The sequence below is a fragment of the Nomia melanderi genome, chromosome 10 (assembly GCF_051020985.1).
Source record: "Nomia melanderi isolate GNS246 chromosome 10, iyNomMela1, whole genome shotgun sequence".
NCBI classification, from domain to species: domain Eukaryota; kingdom Metazoa; phylum Arthropoda; class Insecta; order Hymenoptera; family Halictidae; genus Nomia; species Nomia melanderi.
This window is the reverse complement of record NC_135008.1, coordinates 15,634,256-15,647,989: the sequence shown is the minus strand read 5'-3', so window position 1 is coordinate 15,647,989 and position 13,734 is coordinate 15,634,256. Positions and strand designations below refer to the sequence as shown.

At 31.1% G+C, this 13,734-nt stretch overlaps 2 protein-coding genes across 2 annotated transcripts; one reads left to right on the top strand and one right to left on the bottom strand.

Moving 5' to 3' along the window:
* Positions 1 to 38: 38 nt before the first annotated feature.
* On the top strand, positions 39 to 4,619 carry PRAS40 (Proline-rich Akt substrate 40 kDa). The gene is made up of 8 exons (XM_031980675.2): positions 39 to 959; positions 1,228 to 1,401; positions 1,673 to 1,796; positions 1,930 to 2,110; positions 2,190 to 2,397; positions 2,473 to 2,638; positions 2,726 to 2,865; positions 3,018 to 4,619. Exons 1-8 carry the CDS (start codon positions 837 to 839, stop codon positions 3,138 to 3,140), a joined length of 1,239 nt encoding a protein of 412 aa, XP_031836535.1. The 5' UTR covers positions 39 to 836; the 3' UTR covers positions 3,141 to 4,619.
* Positions 4,615 to 7,225, bottom strand: eIF3m (eukaryotic translation initiation factor 3 subunit M). Its single transcript, XM_031980676.2, has 6 exons — positions 6,918 to 7,225; positions 6,453 to 6,727; positions 6,158 to 6,376; positions 5,822 to 6,090; positions 5,599 to 5,742; positions 4,615 to 5,313 (listed from the first exon to the last, which is right to left on the bottom strand). Exons 1-6 carry the CDS (start codon positions 6,960 to 6,962, stop codon positions 5,090 to 5,092), a joined length of 1,176 nt encoding a protein of 391 aa, XP_031836536.1. The 5' UTR covers positions 6,963 to 7,225; the 3' UTR covers positions 4,615 to 5,089.
* Between the last annotated feature and the right edge of the window lie 6,509 nt (positions 7,226 to 13,734).

Sequence of the window (13,734 nt, the reverse complement as noted above, 5' to 3'; positions counted from 1 at the left end):
CTCAACACGGCAAGAAACCTATGTCATATGGTAAAGTCAGTCAATTGACTAGCAAGTATGTTTTTGTCTGGGGTGATCACGTACGCATCTGCACGCACCTATAAATCAGTGTTTATTTTTAGTAGAGGCTTTGTAGATTTTCCGAAATACTTGTAAATACCGTGTTCCGTAACCAAGAAATGTAGGAATTTACCATATAATCTGAATGTGAGAATTCATTCAGACCAATTCATGCGAAACACCCAAATATTGATATTTAAAACTGTCTCCGTAGAGAGTAAAAACGAACAGTCGGACGCAAACATAATCGACTAAACTACAGAGGTTCGGTAATTCGTTTACTTAACGTTCGAGCATATTTACGTATCTGTTAATAGCGTACAAATTAATCCACGGAACGAAACGGATGCCAGCCGGGATTGATCGTCAGTAAATTCGAATACGAAGTGTGACTGTTTTCCTTTTCGAAAGTAAATGTTTTTCCTTAAAAGTGTCTCCTATATTTGCTGAACAAATACAGTATATTATTCGAAATTAAACAATACCGCGAAACGCATAGTGCACGGCAATCTACTCCTTAAGTCAAACCATTGTTTTATACTTTCTGTTGTTTCGTTCCAATTTAACTTATAAACCATTTCTTCGGTTGACTTTATTGGAAAAATCAAAAATATCTTGAGAACGACTAAAAGATTTTAGCTGCGTATCATATAAATACATCCAACGAGAAATCAAGTGAACTGTGCGTATACAGAGTGTATGAGTCCCGGCACCGTAAGACGGTGCGTCGATTTTTCAAGTTTCTTTTAGAAAACGTTGTGCACTGATTGTGTAAGATGCATATTGTATGCAAATGTTTGAACGTGTCCATAAAATCCAGGGGCACTGAACTGCAAAAGGTCAACATCGATGATATTGAACTGACACCTCAAGAACAAACCGACGGATTCTTTCGTCAGGTAAGATTTTCTTTTTTTTTTATAATAATTTCTTTTTATGTTTATAATAGCTGATGGTTTACTATAAACTTATAATTGAAATAATAATAATTAAGGAACATTTTTGGTATGACTGAAATGTTGTTGTATTAAAAATTGGAACTATTTATTTTTCAAATACTATAAGATATAATTAATGAAATTATACTATGAAGATAAGATAAGCGATATTTATTTATTGATAAGGAAAATTTCTTTATTAAAAATTTGTTTTATTTGTTCTGACCAGAATCTAGCTACAATATCAGAACTCGAAGGTATCACTAAAGAACAGCCGGGTTTAGTGGAGATAAGAAATGTGGGATCATGGGTTATTCACCGGTGTTATAATTGTTCAATGTATACACATGCTGTGCACAGAGACTACGGTGCAGCTTTAGTTCTTATTAATAATGACATTGTTGTGAGTACATATACCTTTTTATAGAGAAAGGGTATATACATTAATTTGTGTTAAGACTGTTATTTAAAAAGAAAACAATAAATTAATATAGCGCATATAGTCAGTATTTTATGTAATACACAGCTGAACAATTTAATATATAATGTGTTAAATTTAATTATTATTGCTTTAATTGCAACTCAGAAGTTATATCAAATATAAAAGTTGAATGTGAACTTGTTACCCAGACTAATGTTGTTTTATTTATTTTCTATTATGCTTTTTATTGCAGAATTCTCCTGAAGAAATAAACAAATTAAAATCTAATCCTGATTATAGTCCAATATTTAGAATAGTAATTGCTCACAATACTTTGGAAGAACTTGATTACCCTCAACAACCTACTAAATTTTCTGGTAAATTGATTAACGTACATTAATTAATTTCGTCAATTTGAAGAAATAATTTAAAAGACTAAAAACTGAAATTGTATTTAAAAGTTTGTTAACTATATAAATGTTTGATATATATTTTATTTTATTTATCCAGTATCGCAGTTACCTAATAACGTTCAAGTAGCTTTGGGTGGTCTCCAACAGCAGCTTGAAGAAGCAGTCCAACGGAGGTCTGCAGAAATAGAAGATAAAATTCGTGCTTTCACAGCAGAGCAGTATCAATTATTAGAACAATTTCGTGAACGAGCTCATAATGAACACAGAATATTAACAAGGTTCTACATATAAATCAAAAAATTATATAATACAGTATCGTGTTTCCTTAACTTACATTTTGAAATTGATATATTTCAGGTTAATTTCTAAAGGAGAGGAAACAAATAGATTAACAAATAATATAGAAACACCTCCTACAACTCCAGACAGTTTTACGATCAGCTTATCTACCTCTACAAATAACATGGTGAATACACCGTCAAAAGTAATATCAAGTGAAACAAAAATTGTTATTGGTCCTAATGTTAAGCATGAAGGTGCTAAATATTCCCCTAATCCTGTTGTTGTAAGTATTTCATATAGTTTAGAAGATTTATAATTCAAAGTATATTTTATAAAAAATTTAATTATTATTTTATAGAATAGTACAATAGATAAAAATAATGGAGTATATATACTATTCGGAAACAGTTACACTGATGAACCAACTAGTTTTGATGCAGAAGCTTTATTTCCTCTGGAAGGAATGGAAGATACTAATACTACTGATCATGTTCAATCTTCAGAAGAAGAATCTGATACAGATGGTTAGACAGATGATTCCTCTATATAATTATACTTATAAATATCAATGTGACCATATCAGACATAATTAATGTTATTGGTATATTTAGATTCAGGTCAAGACGAAGGTATTCATATGCCTAGGGGGCAAAGAAGTGGACATCCTACATTGGCTAAATCATTACCAGTTAGTGTTCCATCTTTTCCTTCATTTGTGCGTAGAACAGTTCAAGATGAAGATGATGATCAGGTATGTTGAGTATCAGGTATAGTTGACTTTTATGAGCTTGAAGTCTGTACTCCTAGTGTTTATTGACATATAATTTTATTATAATTAAATGTATATACATATGTATTTTGTAATAGTAGTTTTTACTAAATCAAGTGAAATAATACTTCCAGTTATCAAGAGATCCACATGATCCGCATAATATTAGAGCTTCGATTAAAGCTCTAGCTAAGAGCGTTCATGGTGATACAGTATTTGGAGATTTGCCACGTCCTCGTTTCTCTACTCAAATCTGACTTTAAAACAATTTCAAAGAAACATAATGAATTTATATTAAGAAAATAATATACATATAAAGTACCTATTATTCGTAATTTGTCTTTCAGTGAATTCTACAAGAGATTGATGTATGCAAAGACAGAATAAACATAGAAGTTTATAGAAGTATTGATATTTCGCATATTTTGTATACATTGTAAGGTGAAAATTAATTCAAATCTTGGCTTTATTAGACTGTTGAGTTTCTTTATAAAATGAGAAAATTTTTATACCTACGTATACGTGACGCTATATTATAAATGTGCTACACATTTATTACAGACCATATATTGTATGATGTAACGAATTATTTAAATTTCAAAAATTAGTGCAACGTGAGATTTAATGATGCCATATCTGAAATAAAATCGTACTAGAAACAAAGTGAAACAAAAAAACATTTCTTATGTATCAATTTAGAAACTAAGCTATCAAAACGATAATTTTACTATAGTTGTTATTTTTACAATGTACTATTATCACTAGATGTAGAAAAATTCATCATAAGTTACGCCAATAATCTTAATAACAAATTACTGTTATAGACTGCACTCATGTTATACATAATATTTCAACACATTACATCGTTTTTTATATGTATTTTCTCTTCTAAACTATTAATTTTTTTTTTATCAAATAAAGGAATTACACATTTTTTTGTATAGAGTAGTATGCTTTTATTATTATTATTATTATTTACATTAAATTATGTTTAATTTGATTGCGTGAATGCACAGTCTAATCAAAGATTTCGATTTTCAATGTTATGTTACGCATACGAAAATGATTCACTTTATATTACTTTCAACTATAGTACCTTACAAATTTTGAAAATTAGTAATTTCAGTGTTGATTGGTAAATATATTTTATATCTAATTTTCGACTAATTCACAATATTTAGTTCAATCACGAGTGAAATTAAAATTATATTGCAAGGAGTATATGTTATGTTTACAAGAAATATTTTCATCTATATATTATTTTTGTATATGAATATATGAGGCGAAACTACAGAAATGTATGTAAAACACAATAATGAATAAGATATTTACGTACGTTTCTGTAAAAAAATATGAAATACTAATGAACATTACAGTATAGATAGTTACTTTAATTATACATTTTGAATTTGCATCAAGCCACACGCTGTGTTACTTTTTTATAGATTTATATCATTAGTTTTTTAGAGTTTGTAATTTTTGTACGAATCAACAGTATCATGTGATAAGCAACAAATTACAGATTAGAAACAAACAATGAAGCGAATTAGTACAAAAAAACATGTGGCTTTTCTAATCGTGTAATGCACAATTATAAAATTGTATATCAACGTTCTACTCATCAAATTGTAAAATCTAAGAAATGCTTCTATGATAAAGCTTTATGTCACGAAAAATGATTAATGAGAATAAAATGTTGCTATATGAAAAGAAGAAAATAAAAAATCATAATCATATTACTAGTGTTTATTTCAAGGACCATTTATACTCTAGAATTGACATAGTTTCATAGTACCTTTTATTTTACAAATAAACATGTACAAAAACTTGTTTGACACAAAAAATCTTCTACCCACTTTTAAAATTGTTATTAATTATAAAATGCTTTATGGAGATTGACATACTGCACCCTTATCAAGTTGAAATATTTAATCATTTCCAGGAAATCAGTGCAGAATAATATTAACAGTTTGTAACTAGTTTTTAGAATGTTATATAATAGTATTACAAATTCTGTAAATAATCATTTATTATAATTTACTTAATTATGTGATTAATTTAATTACAAACATAATACTGTAGTTACACGATATATTTATTTATTCAATTAAAATTCTGAATTAATTAGAAAAATTAATTTTAGTTTCCAATTAATATGTGTATATGTTATTCATAAATTTCATATACAGTGAAAGATGTGAAGGTATCAATGGTTTATTACAGGTTTATTTTTTGTAGCAAGTTCCATTTGTGCACCAGCTACAGTTTTCATACCCTCTTGCACAGCAGTTAAATTTGATTTCCAGGCTGCAAGTAAATCTCGCAACTGCATCCATTGTGGTCGACCAAATGTTCTATGCATAGTACTTGAAATAAGTACTTTACGACCGGCTTGATCCATACGCGCTCTAACAAGTTTCGTTTTCAATACTGAAACATTTATATTTGATTTTACCGCATAATCGGATTTAAAAGAAAAAGGAAGATATCCTACATGTAATTTATATTCTAAATGTCGAATGACTCGATAACTTAGTAAAAATGAATTTTTACTAAGTCAGTACTGATTCTTTTTATTTATCCTGCATGTGTATCTTCATTTTTATAATTAAATTAGAAGATTAAATTTATTTATGCAGGATAATTAAATGACACTTATAATATAAGTATTAGTATGATTATTTGATTTTGAATAGCTGGGTACTATTGACTCACCATCAATAATGAAACTTTCTACTTCGTCTTCATTAATTTGTAATTCCTCTTGAATTGTATCAAAAGACATTTCAGGATTTGTTTCTGCCAGTTGCATAAATGTTAATAATCTCATTTTCTTCATATTTTGTTCATGATTTAATCCTGAAAAACAAATGTGTCATATTTTAGTTATACTTCAATTTGTTTAAAACATAATGTGTTTAATAAATTAAGTACGTACCAAGATGATGCTCTACAAAGTCCTTGTGGTGTTGATAAAAATGTAAATATCCAGGTAATTTATCTTTCACAAATACAAGAAGTAAGTCATGAATGAGTTCTCCTTCTAAAAATTTTACAGGTTTCAATGCTAATAGTGGATCAAGTAAAAATGAATTGGGATCAGCTAATGCAGCTAAAATACAACGTTGTGCATCTTCTCTAGCTGCAGATGCATTTTCTGCTGTATAGGTGCCTAAAAGTTCTACCATAACTGCAGCAGCCTGTTCTCTGAAAATTTTTTATAATTTAATATATTAATTATATTACAATTTATTTTCAACTAAAACCGACTTACCCCTGTTTGCACCTTAAAAGTACTTCATGTAATAATCTAAGTAATTTTTGCATTTGCTCATTAGATGGTGGAAAAGATGCAAATTGTTGCTTTAACTGCTGAATTCCACCATATACTGCTTTTACTTGATCAACATTACGAGCAATTTGAACTATATGATAATAAACATGATACCTCATTGGAGATTCATCAGGAAGAGATTGAAATAATAGCCATAATCTGTAAAAGAAAATTTATACATATTTATAGTAAGGAGAAAATATATCTGTTATTCATACTACTTGCATTAACTTACGCTTTTAAACATACTAAACCAAGTTTATGACCAGGTGCTTTCGTTAATTTTTCACAAAATGCTAATATTAAATTTTCTGCTCGTTCTGTAGGAATTACTATCATAATAGATACAATGTCATTCAAAACAGTTTCTATTTCAGTTTCGTTTCCCTCCTTAAAGCAAGCTTCGCATACACCAATAATTTTGTGTAAATCATCTTCAATACCTTTGGGAGATTTTTCTTCACTGATTTCAGCACCTAAGCTTTTGAAATACACCCGTAGCTCTTGCGCCTAGAGATAAGTAAGTAATTATAAAGCTATAGTAACGTAAAGAAGATACTAAAATGGAAATTATTAGATAATTAATTATAACCTAAAAAACAGATGGATGCTGTGATAAATAATCTTGTGAGGAATGTTAATATTTTATAAGTGATATTGATGATACTGAAATATTTAATATAATATAAATATTTTATACCTGATCTTCTAGGGGTAATTCCATAAAAATTGGTGGAACCTGCATCTTGATACCTATTAGCACGTTTTGGCAGGCCGAATTTTTATAGTAAAGACTGAGTGAACTGAGCAATATATGTTATTAGCTTCGCAAGTCTACCAACTACGTAAAAGGAAACTATTGGTTTCAGTGATATTACAGACGAGGTATAGGATAGACCTGACATGCAATGTACAATTTTGTCATACGCTCTCGGGAATCACAGGACGTTCTTACCTCTTTCATTTCACGCTTTGTCATATCGACTTACACTGGGTTTGCATGGCAGAGCTATAAATGATAGGAATTAGAATAAGAAAAATATTGAATCACAGACTTAAGATACGTAAATACAGATGTTGCAGCTTATGGGAATTTTTGTAGAGGCCTTCGAGGGTCTCAAGACCCCTGTACCATTTTTGTGTAATATTCGACGTTACCGATAGTACAGGATTTTAGACTTGTTAGCAGGAATTGGATTAGTTGTATACTTCATTTTTGCTATGATTGTGTCATTAGATTTAGTGGTAACAACGGTATAAGGCATGTACATTTAGATGATGTAAGTAGTATTTATTCAATCGATCTTTATGATAATGCAGTTCTTATTAACTTCTTGCCCTAAAATTTAATTTCGTAGTTGTATTTGTTAAAACTGTCTATCGTTAATAATGCACTAATAAAGCAAAGAGCTTTATACTTTTTCTATGTCTAGATTTACTCTAAACCATACAAATTGCTAACAAAAAAAATGTTTCATTTGAACTCAAAAGAACTGTATGACATTTATATTTATTAAACCATGTTAGAAATCTTCCTCACGAGTCTGACACGATATTGTAAGGCAAGGGGTTAATTTACAAAGGTAAATATTTTAATAAATATATTTACTATATAAATTACAGTTATAAATTCATTTCTGGCTTTCGGGTGAGAGTTGTGTCCACTAGGAATTTGTTCTAGGAGTTTGTATGTAATACTCCAGGCCGTGAAAGCATCAAAACTACTATACAGTTATAAAATTTATATAAGAAATTATTTTGATTAATTATACAGTTGTAAAATATTCTTCGATAAATTATATATCAATAGTTTTTCTATTAATAATTAAAATCTTGACAAATAAAATAGAAGTACAATATACATTTTTATTTAAACTGTAATATTTCTAAAAAAATTATTAAGCATTCAGGACTAAAAATGTATAACCCACTTTTAGGTATTCTTTTAAATTTGGATATAATGATTTTGCTTAAGTCTGTGCAAACAAACACGAATAAATAAATAAATAAAAAAATGTGACCTTTTTTGTCTCAATATTATATTTTTCTGTATATTCGTAATTTTAATAGACATTTATCGAAATATTAAACATAATTCACAATTTTAAAGTACAATACAATATGAATACTAAATAATTTATGTACTATGAGGATATATAATAAATGGAACTTAAAGATGTTCCACTAATACAAATTTGTTTAAATTGAATTGATAAATAACAACAACTGTATATACATCTTATTGCATTTAATACATTAATTATATGGCTGTAAAAGAATTTTCTACAGTAAAATGTAGTAATTATATAGTTCTTCTTAGTCTTATAAAGTTCAGTAGTTAATCGTTCGATTCAGGTAGTGTTCGCTAGTGCTTTGGGGTATTTTTGACGATATCAGTATTTCAGAACAGTAGACAGAAAAATACATTGTATGCACAGTTTGTATATATCTTAAGTTTATGATGTCTGTATGTTGGTTTACCATATTTTCTACTTGGTCAACTTCGATCATTTTGCTCGATGTAGTTTTCCTAATCACCGTTCTGTAGGCATAAAGGACAGAGCCAAATCTCTGATCTTTTACACAGTCGATAATTCAGAATATGTGACACGAAGTCCCGTAAGCTGCAATGTTTTCCATATACCTCGTCTGTGACTGGATATAGGCTTATATATATTTATATGTATGTAATCTGGAAAAATCAATAAAATACAACTATCGATAAACAAGGAATTTAATATCATTGGTAATGAAGGAATTCGCTATATCAATATATATAATACAATATTTCTGACAATTAGACGAGAATTAATCAATGAAATTTTTCAATCGGTATAATATTCTTGTCGTTAGATGGCGCCATGATTCAATTGGGCGTTTGTTTTCATAAAATTTGAATTGTAACGGGTGCGAGATATTGTTCAAACTGTAATGTAATATGTATTTTATTTGACAAAATGTTTATATAATTAATGATAAAAATGACATCTATTATGTTTTCGTTGATTTCCCTGAATTCGCTACTACTCAAAAGTAATTGAAGTGCGAACTGCTGTTTCCATTTCTTCCAAAATAAAGACATTGAGAAATCCTCATCCTCCTTGATTTACTTATGTAAATTGCAAATTTTAAGTGAAGGATACAGTATAATAGCATCAAGTTAATCAAGGAATGTGTCGAGTTGTACGTTTACCCCTTGTGATAACCTCTTCGGGCGGGACGATTCAAGTACACTATGTATTCGAGACAATACAACGTTACGGCTGTAGGCTGTAACATAATTCACTCCGCATCCGTAACAGATGCAAAGGCAACGTCGCGTTACCATTGAGGTTTTGTTTCTATTGGCAATTCATTTCTCTTATTACAAATAACCGTAAGCCCCACTGGTGGATCTTTATGATCTGTTTGCAATTTATTAAACATTTCACACTCCAATTAGAAAAAAGGGTCTGTTACATTTTTTATCATCGGAATATGAAACTAATATTTTTATGGAATTTGCAAATTTGTAAATTTACGAACTATACATGTAAAATTTATTATTCAATTACTTTGCGATCATTTTTTATTTTTTCGTGTTACTGCTTATGTCGTTGAATATAAAATTTGTTAAAAAACGTCAACAAAGCAAGCTTAGACTCAGTATGAAAGGATGGCAATAAGGGAAGTTGTTGTTTAGAATTATGAACTTTACTAATGGAAGCTGTTGTGGACCGGAGGAAGATATGGTTGATGTTACATCTCAACAGAATATTGTATTCAGCTCGTGTAGATGCACACTGTTTCTCGTGCAATATATCTCCGTGCATATGAAACGTCATGACCTATAGGCTGCTCTTAATCCTACGTTTACTGCATTGTGCCCGTTTCAACGCCTTTGCTATTGTTATCGCTCGTACATCATATTAATAAGTGATAGTCGCATTGACATTGTCTATTTGAGCGGAGTGTATGTAGTTAATGGATATAAACGAGACGCTCTAAAACCTCTTCCAAACTTGGAAAACATTATTCAAGTACACCCGACTTTGTTGCCTCAGCCAAATATCAAGAATAGTCGTTGAATCTAAGCATGTTATTTTTCAAAATAGGTGTCCATAGTATAGATGGAACTCGATGCACTCGATAGGATGAAAGAAGAGAAACGGAAATAAGGCGAAGATAAAATAAAATAATAATATTAATAACAAAGTAATGAGTAATATGAATAATAAAAATGAAAAATAATCATAAAATAAATAGATGCAGTTTTCTAATTTTTTTATTGTTTAAAAGACAATACTTTGTAATTGTAATTAATAAAGTATACAGGATTTTTCGTTGCTCAATGTTAGAAGTCGAAAGGAGAATATTCTACGTGAAAAATTAAATAAAAATCGTAGAATAAAATTTATTCTATAAAATTGTATATTCGAGAAAACTGACGTACTTGTTTATATAAAGTAAAATTGGTGAGCACTGATCAGACGTATTAGGCAAGTTTTCTTAATACTTTCAATTCATGTGTTCGTGTTTAATCATCTTTCTCCGTATTATCTTTTAACAAGACTCACGTTCAGATGTTCGACGCATTTCAAACTCTTTTGTTTAGTCAAAGTTTTCTTACTCGGACACTTATTTCGATCTGTAAATTGCACCTACGTAAAGAAAGCGAGATTCTGCGCAAACAAATTCTCGCGCTGTCTGTTTTGGGAACCTCTGATGCAAAGGGTTGGAGAAACGGCGTAAGGTAACACAAGGGAGGAGAAAGATGGGGAACAGTATTGAAACACGGAACAGGGAAAAACTGAGACAGAGTTGGGAGTGTTGCACACGCAAGTACGAAGGAGAGGACAGACGTTATTAACACTATGCATCATATACTCGGCCCAGACGGGGGTGCAGCGAAGCTTTTTATTGCCCTGAAGATAAATCACGGCGAAATACTGGAACTTGACGACTCTCCGCCATGCGTTTTATTCTGATTAAACTTCAGTGCATCCCAGGGGCGGAGCATTTCAGTTTTAAGATCCGGAGTTCCTGTTTTACTCGACCCTTATTGGTGTCTGATCCATCAACTCGACATACGAAGAGAAAAAGAAAGAAACAAAGAGAGAGCAGGAGACGTCTTCCGAAATTCTTTTTTCATCACATTATTGGTTTTCAAGGTTACTTGAAATTTTATTATTTAAGCACATTTGAATGTATTTTTTCATCTGTATTTCTGTAAAATAATTCAGAATAACATCAAGGGTTTATTCTTTATTAAGTATTTTACCATTATATCAATTTGACACAAGGAGAACTGATTAAGCTGCAAACATTGGGGACAGACGAGGATTAATGAGTCTCATAAACAAAAATGTTTTACTCGGGAAATGAAGAAAATCTTCAAATCATTAAGACAGAAAGACCTTGCCGTCTTTGTAAGAAGTTAACAATTTTTCCCACGCATTGAACTGATGAATAAAAACTGGAAATGTCTTTCATGAATCTTTGAAGCTCCACTGGCGAATTCTAAGGATCAATCTTCTTTCATCGTATTAATACTTTCATGAATTAGGTAGCATTCAGAAGAAATCTTCTTCCGGTTAGTTCAATGGCTCTCTGTAGCATTTATTTTCAACGATTTCAACCGGTCAATGGAAATGCTGTTTTTATGCAAACTGTACCGAATCTTCTAGCGCCTACAGGTACACCAGGGAACGTAGACATAAATCGATTCTCATAGAATCGATTGTCCCCGTCGGCACACAATACATTTCTCTTGGTTGAATAGCGTAACGTGTTAGCGGCCGGTAGTCTCCATTTGTAAGTCCACCAAATTTCATTTCCAATTCTAATGGCCGCCAATCTTCAAATTGATCGAGATAAGGTGGCCAGGAATCAATGTCTCGCTCGAATAGAAGCTATGTTTTAGAATTCAAAGCAATAGTTCGAGATTACGAGAAGAAGAACGTAAAAGATAATTTTGAATTTTTCTGATATAGTAATTATATTATAATAAATTATAAATATACTGATAGTTCTACGTATTTATTTAGACATTGCTCAGTTTGAAAACACGTCTTCCAAGTCTACAAGTTCCTTAAATGTACATATATAACAATAATATGCATAGTAATAATAACAATAACAACAATAACAACAAAAACAATAAGAACGACAATGACAACGATAATGATAATAATAATGATGATGTTTTATTATTTTTTCCTAAGTTACAGTTATTCAATAACTTAGGATTTATTAACACATCTTCCCATACTTTTATGGTTCCACGCAAAACTCAATTTTTATAGTTAAGAATCACGACTGAGCTAAACTACAAACGCATAAAAATCCATGGTGTGACTTTACGTGCAGATTGAAACTCGAATCTTCAAACTTTATCGCCTTTACGTTCATCTCGGTAGCAAAACGTTTCACTTTTATGAAAGATTAACGTCTACCTCTTGACTGCTACGTTAATAGAATTAGTTTCGACGATCCAACAAACCGGAACGTTTCCATTACAAAATCGATGGAATTGCCAGCGAACACCGTGGTCGACCACGCGGAAAAAGCGTAATAGTGGACACCTATGGAAGTTTGCTCTGGATGCAACTGCGCGTCAGTTGACAGGAATTGTCCGAGATATCGTATTCCGTTTGACAGAAAGCTAGGGCAGATAAGGACGCTTCGATCTTCTGCCGGCTCTACGACTGGGCAAATGTAAATTTGGGTAAGTCACTTTGGAAGTTGGTATACCGGGTGTACACAGAGCACAGCATCCTACACGACCGCAGTAACGCAGCGTGGAACAAAACAGCTTATAGTAGTCCTGATATCTAGTTGTCAGCTCCGTTGCTCCATCCACCTCGGAAGTTGGCTAATTTCACTTCAGATCCGTGTCCCTTGTGCACATCTCTCTCTTCCTTTCTCTATCTGTCTCTCTCTTTCTCTCTCTCTCTCTTCGCTACTCTGTCTCTCACTTGGGCCACGTTAAAAGTTGTTTAGTCCTCTAAATGACAGAGATAACTCCCCTTTGATGTAAATTAGCGACTATGGCGACTTCCCGAATATACGTGTTTGTCACTCATCATTACGGAGTAAATTGAAAACCTTAGTAATTCCGGTTTGTTATTCTGGAATTTTTGTTACCTCCGTTCCTTCGTTTACGCGGATATCCGTTCCACGTGGATTCATTTTACGCGAATGAAAAACGCGCAAATAAAGTCAGTACAAAAGAAAACAAAATATTAGAAAAAAGGATGGTAACTTTCGGAATTTATGAATGCATTTTGCATACGAATTATGTTTAATTGTTGAACTTTATTTTAACTATAATTGTCGTGTAGAATTTTTCTTCAAGGCGTGAAAGTAATTCTGTTTTATAAGAAGAATTAAGTAAGAGTAACCCCAAAGCTCGAAGGCGAGTTTTCAATAAATTTCGGAGACGACGCGCGAGACAGAAACACTCCGGGAGCAGCAGTACATTTTAATTTACTCCGTATTTTAGATAGTGAGCACGTCCCACCGTGGAACAAGTTATT